The sequence below is a fragment of the Podarcis gaigeae genome (assembly GCF_964106915.1).
Source record: "Podarcis gaigeae genome assembly, chromosome: 7".
Classification (NCBI taxonomy): Eukaryota; Metazoa; Chordata; class Lepidosauria; order Squamata; family Lacertidae; genus Podarcis; species Podarcis gaigeae.
The window spans coordinates 27068423-27079637 of NC_139683.1; the positions used below are offsets into that span (position 1 = coordinate 27068423).

Below are 11215 nucleotides of genomic sequence, written 5' to 3' on the forward strand. Positions count from 1 at the left end.
TCTATTTGCTGTTGCTGCAGTAGCCATGGTTACTGATGGGGTAGAAGACCCTTTCTGGCTGCTATCAACAATAGGCACTCTGCAATAGAATGCTGGTAGTAGGAGTGAAAGTATAAATCAATTCTTACTCTGCTTTTCTATAAAAAATTATATACAAAGTTGAACCTACTCCTGACCAAACATATTACAGAACTTATGAAAGACCAAAAGAATGGTGCGGAAATAAAACAGGCCCAAGGCAGTTACATGGGAACAAATGCAAAGTGGTGGGATGTGGGAGGCTGATTTGCCACAAACTTCCAGATCTTTGCCTCATTTATCTTAAGCAAGAGAAACATTAGGCTGTCTTATGTGGATTTAGTGGAAGACAACAGCAGATCCATGTTTCTCTACAGTAAATTCCAACCTCTCATTTGCAAGTATTTTAAACAGCTATATTTAACTCGAAGTTTGCCAGAAGCGGCTTAGTCATGCTGGCCACATGACCCGCCGGAAGCTGTACGCCGGCTCCCTCGGCCAATAAAGCGAGATGAGCGCTGCAACCCCAGAGTCGCTCACGACTGGAACTAATGGTCAGGGTCCCTTTACCTTTACCTTACTATTCTGACAGCCCTTAAGACAAAAGAAAAACTTTCTCTTAATGGTACATATCTGAAATATTAAAAATGCAACTGAGTGATGCTAAGTGCTTTAAATATGCAAGTATGTTTTATTGTTCTGTACAGAAGTTTAATTATTTGCAGGGATATTTTATAACTGGCAGCTGCATCTGAAGTGCTCCCTGTAAGTAGCAGTTTTTAACTGAAGCTGCTACTTCAAAGATTTGGGCTTTTATATCTTACAAGTGTAGGGCCGATTTAGGCATGTGATGGCTCTCTGTCTGACATAGCTCATATGAAGGTACTGCTTGTGTGAATTAGTATCTCTATATGGCAAGCATTGGTTCTTCCTATTCTTGAAATATGGCAGCATTTGACCTGCTACTGCTCTGGGAATCAGGACAGCCATATGCATGTTTTAAATAAAACGTGGAGGGTCACTTCACAACCAAGTTTGGAAAGAATGCCATGCACTCCAGAGGTGATTGTGTAGGGGCTCTGTTTGAACTGGAAACCAGGACCAGCAACAAAATTCATTCTTATTCCATATTGCCTTTACTGCGACTGCGGAAAGCAGTAGCCTTCCTATTAAAGAACAAACAAACTTGTTCTTCAAAATGTCTATGTAAAAGGGAAGGGTTATAGCTTGATGGTAGAACACATTGTTTGACCAGGAAAAGGTAGGAGATTCACTCTCTCGGTAGGGCTGGAAGAGTCCTGTCTGAAACCTGGAAGGCCACTGCCAGTCAGTGTGGACAAATGAACTAGGTAGACTAATGGTCTGACTCAATATTATAGGGCTGTTTCTCATAACCAGGAATGTGTTACTGAGCCTCTGAGGCAGTTACGTTTGGATGTGCAACCCCATTTAAGCTGGGCAGGGGCAGGGAGGTTCTCTGAAGATTTCAGCAAGAGGTGTTTTTTTTTTAAGTCACAACAATGGTTAAAAGATATTTGACCTAAAGAAGCATCATGCAACCATCTCCTTGTATCATGAAGTTTTTTTAGCAATTGCACATTATTAAATATTCCCATCGGGGACGCAGGTGGCGCTGTGGGTTAAAGCCTCAGCGCCTAGGGCTTGCCGATCGAAAGGTCGGCGGTTCGAATCCCTGCGGCGGGGTGCGCTCCCGCTGCTCGGTCCCAGCGCCTGCCAACCTAGCAGTTCGAAAGCACCTCCGGGTGCAAGTAAATAGGGACCGCTTACCAGCGGGAAGGTAAACGGCGTTTCCGTGTGCGGCTCTGGCTCGCCAGAGCAGCGATGTCACGCTGGCCACGTGACCCGGAAGTGTCTCCGGACAGCGCTGGCCCCTGGCCTCTTGAGTGAGATGGGCGCACAACCCCAGAGTCTGTCAAGACTGGCCCGTACGGGCAGGGGTACCTTTACCTTTACCTTTTAAATATTCCCATCATGTTTTAGTTGCAATTACTGAAGGACTGCTGTTTATAATAGTTGAAGGGTTGTATAGCCATGGTACATATACCATTCTTTTTGCTACTAAAGGAGAGGATTGAATGCAAGTCGGGGGGAATCTGTAATACACAATTTATTAGTTACATTACAAACACCTTGGGGAATATTTTGTTTAAAACATGATTTAAATTTGAATTAACAGTTCATACAACAAATCTGATATATATCCCCAAACCCTCATTTCCTTGTAAAAAAAAACTCGAGCAGAATTTTAAAACCTATCCAAAGATAAGCAGCGTAAAGTGCAAAGATGCACTCATCATATCTTCTGTTGAATCCTGTACTAGCTTTCATTTTCTGTAGGTGTGTCCATTAGAGGTTTTACAGAATTATAATGTTCTCCCAATCCATATGCATGTCTCATATACCTAGAAGCAAAAACAACAGGTGTTATAGCAATTACAAAGATGTCTTCCAAACAAATAGAATGCATGCACACATAGATGCATCCAATGGTTTTATTTCCAGCGGTGTTGCTCAGCTGATGGTAAGCCTTCCAACAGTAGAACAGAGAAGAAAACCATTTTCAGCTATCGTCTCTCTCTCTCTCCCCCCGCTCCCCCCTCTGAAATCTGCTCCAGATGGCTAGTTGACCCTTCCCCTGCTACTATGACTGTTTACCCATAATATGTCTCACTGAATTCAACGGTCTTACTCCAAGGTACCCTTAAATACATAATTCAATCAATGTATTCAGTCAATTATATACTTCTTCAAACACAGAACTCCTTTGAGCCCCAGAGTTTAAAGTATCTACTTACACAAGTATTAGTGGTTTTCTCCTGTATTCCTCACCAACAACTATAGGTGGTGAATCCATTTGTACAACTTCAATTGGCGTTTGCAAGATGTGCGATAGAGCCCTTAGCTGCAAGGCACAATTAGATTTATATATATATATATATATATATATATATATATATGTATGTATGTATGTGATTTGTAGTTATCTTTGTAGCACACAGCATTAAGTGGCTTACAACAAAATTTAAGGACTTTTTAAAAAAAGTAAGTGTTCTGATCAGTTCTTTGAACAACTTAATTTTGCTTCAGAACCTATATTGTTTTAGACATTTATATTAAAAAAATCACTGCAAATATGATTTTTCCCTTTTTTATTATCTTAATAAAAGTAGGTTACTAATTCATATTGACATGACAGTGGTCTCAGTATGCTAGACAGTTACAATCAGCATAGCATGTGGTATGAATGTAAACCTTTTACAAAGTAGAACTGTTCTTCTACCATATAAACAGAACAGAAATGTTCTTGTTACAGATAGGTAGCCAGCCGTGTTGGTCTGCCATAGTCAAAACAAAAAAATTCCTTCCAGTAGCACCTTAAAGACCAACTAAGTCAGTTCTTGGTATGAGCTTTCGTGTGCATGCACACGAAAAAGTGTGAAGAAGTGTGCATGCACACGAAAGCTCATACCAAGAACTGACTTAGTTGGTCTTTAAGGTGCTACTGGAAGGAATTTTTTTGTTTTGAGAAATGTTCTTGATTATCTCTGCATAAGAATTACCTAAACCTGAAGCCATTTCTTTATTGTAAAAGAATAGGGTGGGGAAAACTGTTACTGGACTCCCATCTTTCCTGACCACTGGCCATGCTGACTGGGACTGACAGGAGTTGAGAAAAACGATGGAAGGGTCACAGGATTCCCAGCGTCTCTTGAAGATTTGGGAATATTCTAAAGACTCAAAACGAACAAGCGTTGGCATTTAAGATATTAGGAAAGAGCAGGGCACAATACTTACTTCCAATTGGCCACCCCAGGCAGCTGTGTTTGCTATATCATGGCAGTATTTTTCAAATTCCTCTGGAGGGAGAAAGTGCACCATTTTTAATCTGAATGTTGGAAAACAGAGCAAGCCCAAAAAGGAAAGCTTACATTGGCAATTAAAGTATGCAGAAGAACATAACTTTGCATAGTAATACACAAGGTAAAGAGGAAACAGGCTGAAGGCAAAGATGTCACCCTGTCAGATAAAAGGAAAGAAACGAGCAAAGGACCAAGCAGTGTTCTGTGAAATGACAAAGTCAATAAATATTATAAAAGGTATGGACAGATTTGCCAAAAACACGTTTACTGTAATAGTTTGTGCTTCTCCTAGATTGCACAGACGTTCTGCTTTGGGATGTTTCCCTTGGTTAGACAGAGACAGTTTAGTTGGGGAAAGCTTTAACAAATAAAGCTTTAATCTAATGCAGAGTTTTAAGCATGCTTAAGTCCATTGATTTCAATGGGCTTAAGCAAGCTTAACCCTGTACTGGATTTAGGTCACAGTCATTAAGATATTCTTAAAGTCTCAGCCCCTCTGATGTGCTTAGAGCCACAAGTCAAGTGTGGGACCCTTTGGCCCTCCAGATGTTGCTGAACCTCAACCCCCATCATCCCTGGCCACTGGCTATGCTAGTTGGGGCTGATGGAAGCTGCAGTTCAGCAACATCTGGAGGGCGAAAAGTTCCTCACTCCTGCTATAGGTAGTAATAGTAAGTAATGTCTTTACATCTTGTTGCAACCGGTCTATTCCACGCACACAAGTTTGCCGTCCAGTACATATTTACCTAAAGGAAACATGCAATAAACACAGAAAGACTAACTTCTGAGCAGCATAAGTAAGATTGGGTTGCAGCTGTTGGGGTCCTTGCAGTTTAATTAACACACCTGTGCCACTGATACGTGGTAAACATACTTGGTACCAGTTTTCTCTGTAACAGCTGACACTACTCATGACAGAAATATGCACATGGTGGGGGAAGCAGTTTACTTACCATGACTGTACAGATCTCCTGTATTTGGGTTAGTTAGAAATGGCAGGAAGTCATCCACGTGACTTTTCATGTACTCTGCCGTTTGACTTCTAAGCGTTGCAACAGTCCAGGAGTTTTGTTGCTCCTTGAGCTGATCTTCAATAGCTCTGTACATGCAGTGGCCATCAGATGGGATCTGCTTAATTTCTAATTGCCTCGTGGCTAAACTATGTGCGAGTTTTTGACTTTCAAGGTGCCTAGCTCCTGTTAAATTTTCTATCTCTGCTTCCGCAATTCTTTCTTCTCTTTCTTTTTCCATGGCTGCTTTTTTATCCTGTGGTTTGAAAACAGTAAAATGCACTGCGACGTCATATTTGTCCATATCATGAACTAATATCATATGCTTATTAAAAGGGGTCTCAGTTGCCCGTGATTCACATCTCAATTCTACTAACAGAACAGTGCAAAAAGCAAAGCAATAAAGTTGCACAAGTTAAGGGGAGTACTGAAACTTATTCAGAGATTTCAGTTACATCGTTTGCCTTTCAGAAAGGTCACCATGAGCATTTCTTGGAATCCAGCTCCAAAGATGGGGTTAGTTAGCTGTAGCCAATTGTGGGCATACATGAAAGAGGCTTGAAGGACCAGAAGAGACTTAACGGGATAACATGCAATGAGATGAAGGGGTCTCTAACCCCTCTCTATCTGATCTGCGCTGGTGACTGCTTCTGTCTGGGCCCCGGGGTTGAAACCAGGTCCCAGAGCCCCCCTGGGGACACCAGATCTCTCACAGAAGCACCTCGGTCTGCATGTTGCTTACTCTCTAATCAAGACAATATTCACACCCGTAAGCACCTTACCCGCCTCTTCTGTGCTTTTGTTATTCTAGGAGGCTGAATCTGTTCCATGTCCTCAAGCTCCAGCCTTGCAATATTTATAACTGCAGCATCTTCCTAAATGACAAATGAGAATTATGTAAAATGTGTAGTGACTAGTTTCTTGAACTTGCCACTCTAATTTTCAGGGTAAGTTATAGCGCATACATTTGGAGTTTCAGTTCCTTAACAATTCATACCATTGAGAGCCAGTGTGGTATAGTGGTTAAGAGCGGTAGACTCGTAATCTGGTGAACCGGGTTCGCTTCCCCGCTCCTCCACATGCAGCTGCTGGGTGACCTTGGGCCAGTCACACTTCTTTGAAGTCTCTCAGCCCCACTCACCTCACAGAGTGTTTGTTGTGGGGGAGGAAGGGAAAGGAGAACGTTAGCCACTTTGAGACTCCTTAAGGGGAGTGAAAGGCGGGATATCAAATCCAAACTACTCCTCCTCCTCCTCCTCCTCCTCCTCCTCCTCTTCTTCTTCTTCTTCATACCACAGTTTCTCACCTAACCTATTTAATATTCATTGTCTAGTGGCCCCAACAAGCAAGTTATGCACCACGCCAGAAATATCACTCAGACTCTAAACTAAGGCTTAAGACATTAAGGATGATGCAACCCAAGAGTTCTTAGTACTTCAGCCTGCACAATATGTGCTTCCTGTCTCATACTGTAGCCTAGATAAGCTGCCGGAAGAGGGATTATGCAGAAAACCGGTACAAACTGCATGAAGTCTCAGTGTTGTGCAAGTCTGGTATAGGAAGAATAGTCACCTTCCATTCCAACATCCCAAGGTACTACTGTCCCATGCCATGTGCAACACCTGACATCATATGTGACATCGGAGGAAGGGCAGGCAAAGAAACAGCTGCTGAGGAACAATCTGGAGCTTACAGTGCACTCCCCAATGCTCCTTGGTAAGTAGGGCTTATTGATAGCAAACTTATTTGACAGCCAGTGGGCCTAGCTATTGACGCTGATCAGCTGATTTGGAGTTGCCACCTGATATGATGTCAGATGATTGACAGGTGGGCAGTCTTGTCTACCGTCAAAGTTGGCCTGCTAAGGGTGAGAGAGGTGAGGATCTAGCCTGCTGGCTAGGTTAAGTTCCCCCCGTCTGCTGTTATCAGTCAAATTATAGCAGTCCAAATCCTTCCCCAACCTACAAAGAGAGCTAATCCGTATCCCAGGTACTATGGAAAGCAAGTTAGACATTCGCTGTCATTTGATGACACCAGCAAGCAAAATCGATTTGCCTTGGGAACTAGAATGTACAACATCAGCATTTGCCAGAAAATAAACAACAAACATTTATTGAGCATATGACTGTGCTTCATAGAAATAACCCAACTCATCTACTTTTATACACTCACTGTGCATTTAAGGCGAAATAAGATTTATCATGGCCAAAATTAAAAAAAACAAAAATGGTGTCACAGCACTGAAACCCAATTCCTTAGCAAGTTAGAAATAAACAACGTTCAAACGTAGTTTCAGTGGATATTATGCCAACAGAGCTTTGAAAATGGAGTGGCCCTCAACACGTACTTTATTCTGTTCAGTTAGTGTCTCCTTTAGCTTCTTAAGTTCCCCCTTGTGTTTCTGTTCCAGCTCGGCCTCCAGTTTGGCAACCTCATCAGACAGCTGTTTTCTTCTCTTTTTGTCATTCTTTGGAACGGCATTTTTCATTCCTTGGATTTTGGCTGCAGAAGCACAAATCAGTGAGACAACTGGTGAGTGCCTAGCAATTATGCATGTCACTGTTCATCATTGGAAAGCTGGCCATCATTAAGTTTAACATTACTACACTGCAGGTGTGACATAATAGGCCGTATCCAAAGCACTCATTCCATGTGTGCAACAGAACTCCCTCTTCTCTCCCTGTGTGTGCCTGAGACCCTCCCAAATCTGCTCCAGAGCGTTGGGAGAACCCGCAGAACAAAGTTAGGGGCACACAAGAGAAGTTCTGCTGCACAGCTAGAAGTCCTTGCACTTGAACAGGAAAAAAAATGCATTTAACATCTTTCAATGTATATGCCTGCCTAATGTAACTGTACTGTAAACCCATACAGTGGTACCTCGGGTTAAGTACTTAATTCATTCCGGAGGTCCGTTCTTAACCTGAAACTGTTCTTAACCTGAAGCACCAATTTAGTTAATGGGGCCTCCTGCTGCTGCCATGCCGCCGGAGCCCGATTTCTGTTCTTATCCTGAAGCAAAGTTCTTAACCTGAAGCACTATTACTGGGTTAGCGGAATGTGTAACCTGAAGCGTATGTAACCTGAAGCGTATGTATTGCAGAAAGTATCTATCTCAGGGGGGAACCTGCCTCAGTCACATAACTATTAACTACAATGCTTATTGTGCATGAACCTTAAAACATAATAGGGAACAAAACCAATGCTTTCCGAACACGTTCAAAAGGTGAAACCAGTCTGGAATGCTGGAATGAAATCCAATGAACTGTTTGGAACTATGAAGGGACAGGCTGATTTTTTTAAAAAAACAAACTAAATAAAATCTGGTCTTGCTTAATATTATTTATTAGTTGCTTTTTACAAAAAAAAAATTCTCAAAGTATACAAATGCACATGTTAAGTTCTATGCTCCGAAACATGTACAACTGAAACATGTACCTTGGTTGATGAACGCCTTGCGACTCGAACGTTTTGGCTCCCGATCGCCGCAAACCTGGAAGTGAGTGTTCCAGTTTGCCAACGTTCTTTGGAACCCAAACGTCCGACGCTGCTTCCATGGCTTCCGATTGAGCGCAGGAAGCTCCTGCAGCCAATCGGAAACTGCGCCTTGGCTTTCAAATGTTTTCAGAAGTCGAACAGACTTCTGGAATGGATTCTGTTCCTCAACCAGTGTATATATATATATATATATATATAGGTATGTATTTAATCTGGATGATGTGTTCAGACTACCCAGTGAAGAAAAACGGTGATGGGGAACCTTTGGCCCTGCAGGTGTTTCATACTGGCTGGCTGGGGCTGATGGAAAGGTGCAGTTCAGCTCCACCTTGATGGCCACAGTTTCCCTATCTCTGGAGCAAAGAATATTCACAATTGCTACTAATCCTAGCAAACATAACAAAACCTACAATGCACAATGCTCCTTCCGGTACCACAAAGCTAAGTAAGAGAGCTGTGACAATGCAGGATGAGACAGGAAGCCACAGCCTGGACTCCTTCCAGCCTGATTTTAGGCTTCTCACATTAACCTCAGCAACACCAGCACTGCTGCAGCTCCCCCACTTTTGAGGTCCACTGCAGAAAGTGCTCTGAACACATCTGTGGAATTGCTAATGCGTCATGAATGCTAATTGAGGCTCCACAGCAAAAAACTGTTTGTGGGCTTTGGAAACTGGCACCCCATCTCGTGGACTGTGGTGCAATGTCAACAGGCAGCATGTGATCCAGTAATAGGGTCAGCGTCAGAACAAGGGAACATGATTCCCTCCTTGTCTCCTGTGCTGCAAGCTGGATTTGCTCCAGATTCCATAGCCACTGCCATGCCAAGATTTGCAATATGATTTTGCAAATGTAAGGCATCAGCAGCACCTCATATCACATCTTCAGTAGCAGCTGAACTTGCCCCCCAATAACAAATCCAGCTTTCCATACACAGGCTTGTGCTCCGGAGAATTCGGTGCTGCTAAAGCAGCAGTTTGGCTTCACTCCTGGAGGCGCATTCCATTGTCTCTCGAGACAGACAGATGACAACAATCTCCTGTCCCCTGGTCATGCAGGCTGGGAGTTGGAGTACAATAAAAACTGGGCGACACCAGGTTCAGAAAGCACATAGCTGTATTTGCTACAGACCTGAGGCTGCAAGCCTATGCAACACTTACCTGGGAGTGAGGACTCCCAGTGACCCAAATTGAACTTATTTCTTAGGAGACACGAATAGGATTGTGCTGCAAGAGGCTTGTGCTTCCTTAAAAGATGAAACATACTTCTCTTCTAGCACATTAAAGTTCATGAACCCATTTCATCCTATGAAGGAGGATCTAACCTACAAAAGCCCATGTGCTGTAACACATCTCATATCTTTTTTCTGTTTTATATTTAAGATGCCATATTTGCAGGCCCACATTACCAGAACATCAACATCACTGGGCATCTGCAGACACCCATATCCTTGCAGGGGGTCAGCTAGCAACCCTGCTTGGCCCTCAGCAACTCCTGTCTGGTGGCGCTCACCACATGACCAGTGGCAAGAGTTAGGAGGTGGGGCAAGATCTAGCCCTTGCCTTGGCCTTTCCTTCTGGGTGAGGCCCACCCACCCAACCAAGGAAGGCATCTTACCCAAAGCTTCACCCCTTCCATGGTCAAAACCAGCCCTGTGCAATTTGCTCTAGCAGTGGACCAGAGAACCCGTGTTATATGGGGCAGCTGCATACATTTACTTTGCCAGATACACTGACCCTGTTAGGTCTTGAAGGTGCCACGAGCCTTTCTCCTGCTTCTATTCATTCATTTCATAAAATTTATATACCGCTTGATTGCAATGTTTAAAAACCCACAAAGCGGTTTACAAGGAGACAAAACAATGAAATATAGAAGAAAAAAATGTGCAAAACTTAAATCAGAAAGCAGATTAGGGTTCCTGCAACTTCCTAAGCTTCCAGGTGGGCTTGTCCCAACAAAAATAACAGTATCATAGAGTTGGAGGGCACCCCAGGGATCATCTAGTCCCGTGGTTCCCAATGTGGTTCCCAATGTGGGGCACACGCCCTAAAAGGGGTCAATCTGATTTTTAAGGGGGTCGATTTGATTTTTAAGGAGGTCGATTTGATTTTTAAGGAGGTCAATTTGATATTTAAGGGGGTCAATTTGAGAATGAGATATTAACAGTGAATGGCCTTTTAGGCTTCCTTCACGTGAATAGGAGTTCACTTTTTGAATAAGCAGAATTATATGTTGCGGCGGGGGGGGGGTGTCATCAGGATTTTAGAGATGCTTAGGTGGGGCATGGCCCAAAAAGGTTGGGTACCACTGATCTAATCTAACCCCCCTGCAATGCAGGAATCTCAGCTGCATCGTGAATTACAGATGGCCATCCAACCTCTGCTTAGAAGCCTCCAAGGAAGTTTTCAGCAGGCGCCGAAAAGCAGGTACCGAGACGGCGCCTGCCCGGTATCAAGTGGCGGGGAGTTCCAAAGTGTAGGCGCTGCATATGCAGCCCGTTAAGTGAAACTCGCCCACCCACAAACCCTCGTTTCCTGGCTCCCTAGCAACCCGGCTCCCCCGCCCCCCTTTCATGGGGTCCCTCCTTCAGCAGCAGCGCCTGCCTTCCCTACTCTTCCCTCGGTCTCTCTGCCCCAGGCGGCTCCCTCACCTTGCAGCTCGCGCTTCTCCTTGCGCTGCCGCCGGGCCAGCAGCTCCAGGCCGCCGCCCCCCGCCGCCTCTTCCGCAGCGGCCGGCTCTTCTCCTTCCCCAGGCCCGTCCATGGCGGCCCGCCGTGACTCCTTCGCCCGGGCTGCTCTCGGCCACGGCTAG

At 44.0% G+C, this 11215-nt stretch overlaps 1 protein-coding gene across 1 annotated transcript; it reads right to left on the reverse strand.

Moving 5' to 3' along the window:
- Positions 1–2123: 2123 nt before the first annotated feature.
- Positions 2124–11215, reverse strand: OTUD6B (OTU deubiquitinase 6B). The gene is made up of 7 exons (XM_083749614.1): positions 11055–11215; positions 7257–7411; positions 5692–5784; positions 4853–5165; positions 3835–3896; positions 2835–2941; positions 2124–2441 (listed from the first exon to the last, which is right to left on the reverse strand). The coding sequence occupies exons 1-7, from the start codon at positions 11164–11166 to the stop codon at positions 2357–2359; spliced, it is 927 nt and encodes a 308-aa protein (XP_083605740.1). The 5' UTR covers positions 11167–11215; the 3' UTR covers positions 2124–2356.

Excerpts from the sequence above, each read along its gene's own strand:
- OTUD6B (XM_083749614.1), bottom strand. The coding sequence starts at position 11,166 with ATGGACGGGCCTGGGGAAGGAGAAGAGCCGGCCGCTGCGGAAGAGGCG. Across the intron at positions 5,166-5,691 it reads CAAAAGCACAGAAGAGGCGG|GATAAAAAAGCAGCCATGGA; the intron begins GTAAGGTGCTTA and ends TTCAAACCACAG. Across the intron at positions 3,897-4,852 it reads AGGAGATCTGTACAGTCATG|AGGAATTTGAAAAATACTGC; the intron begins GTAAGTAAACTG and ends TTCTCCCTCCAG.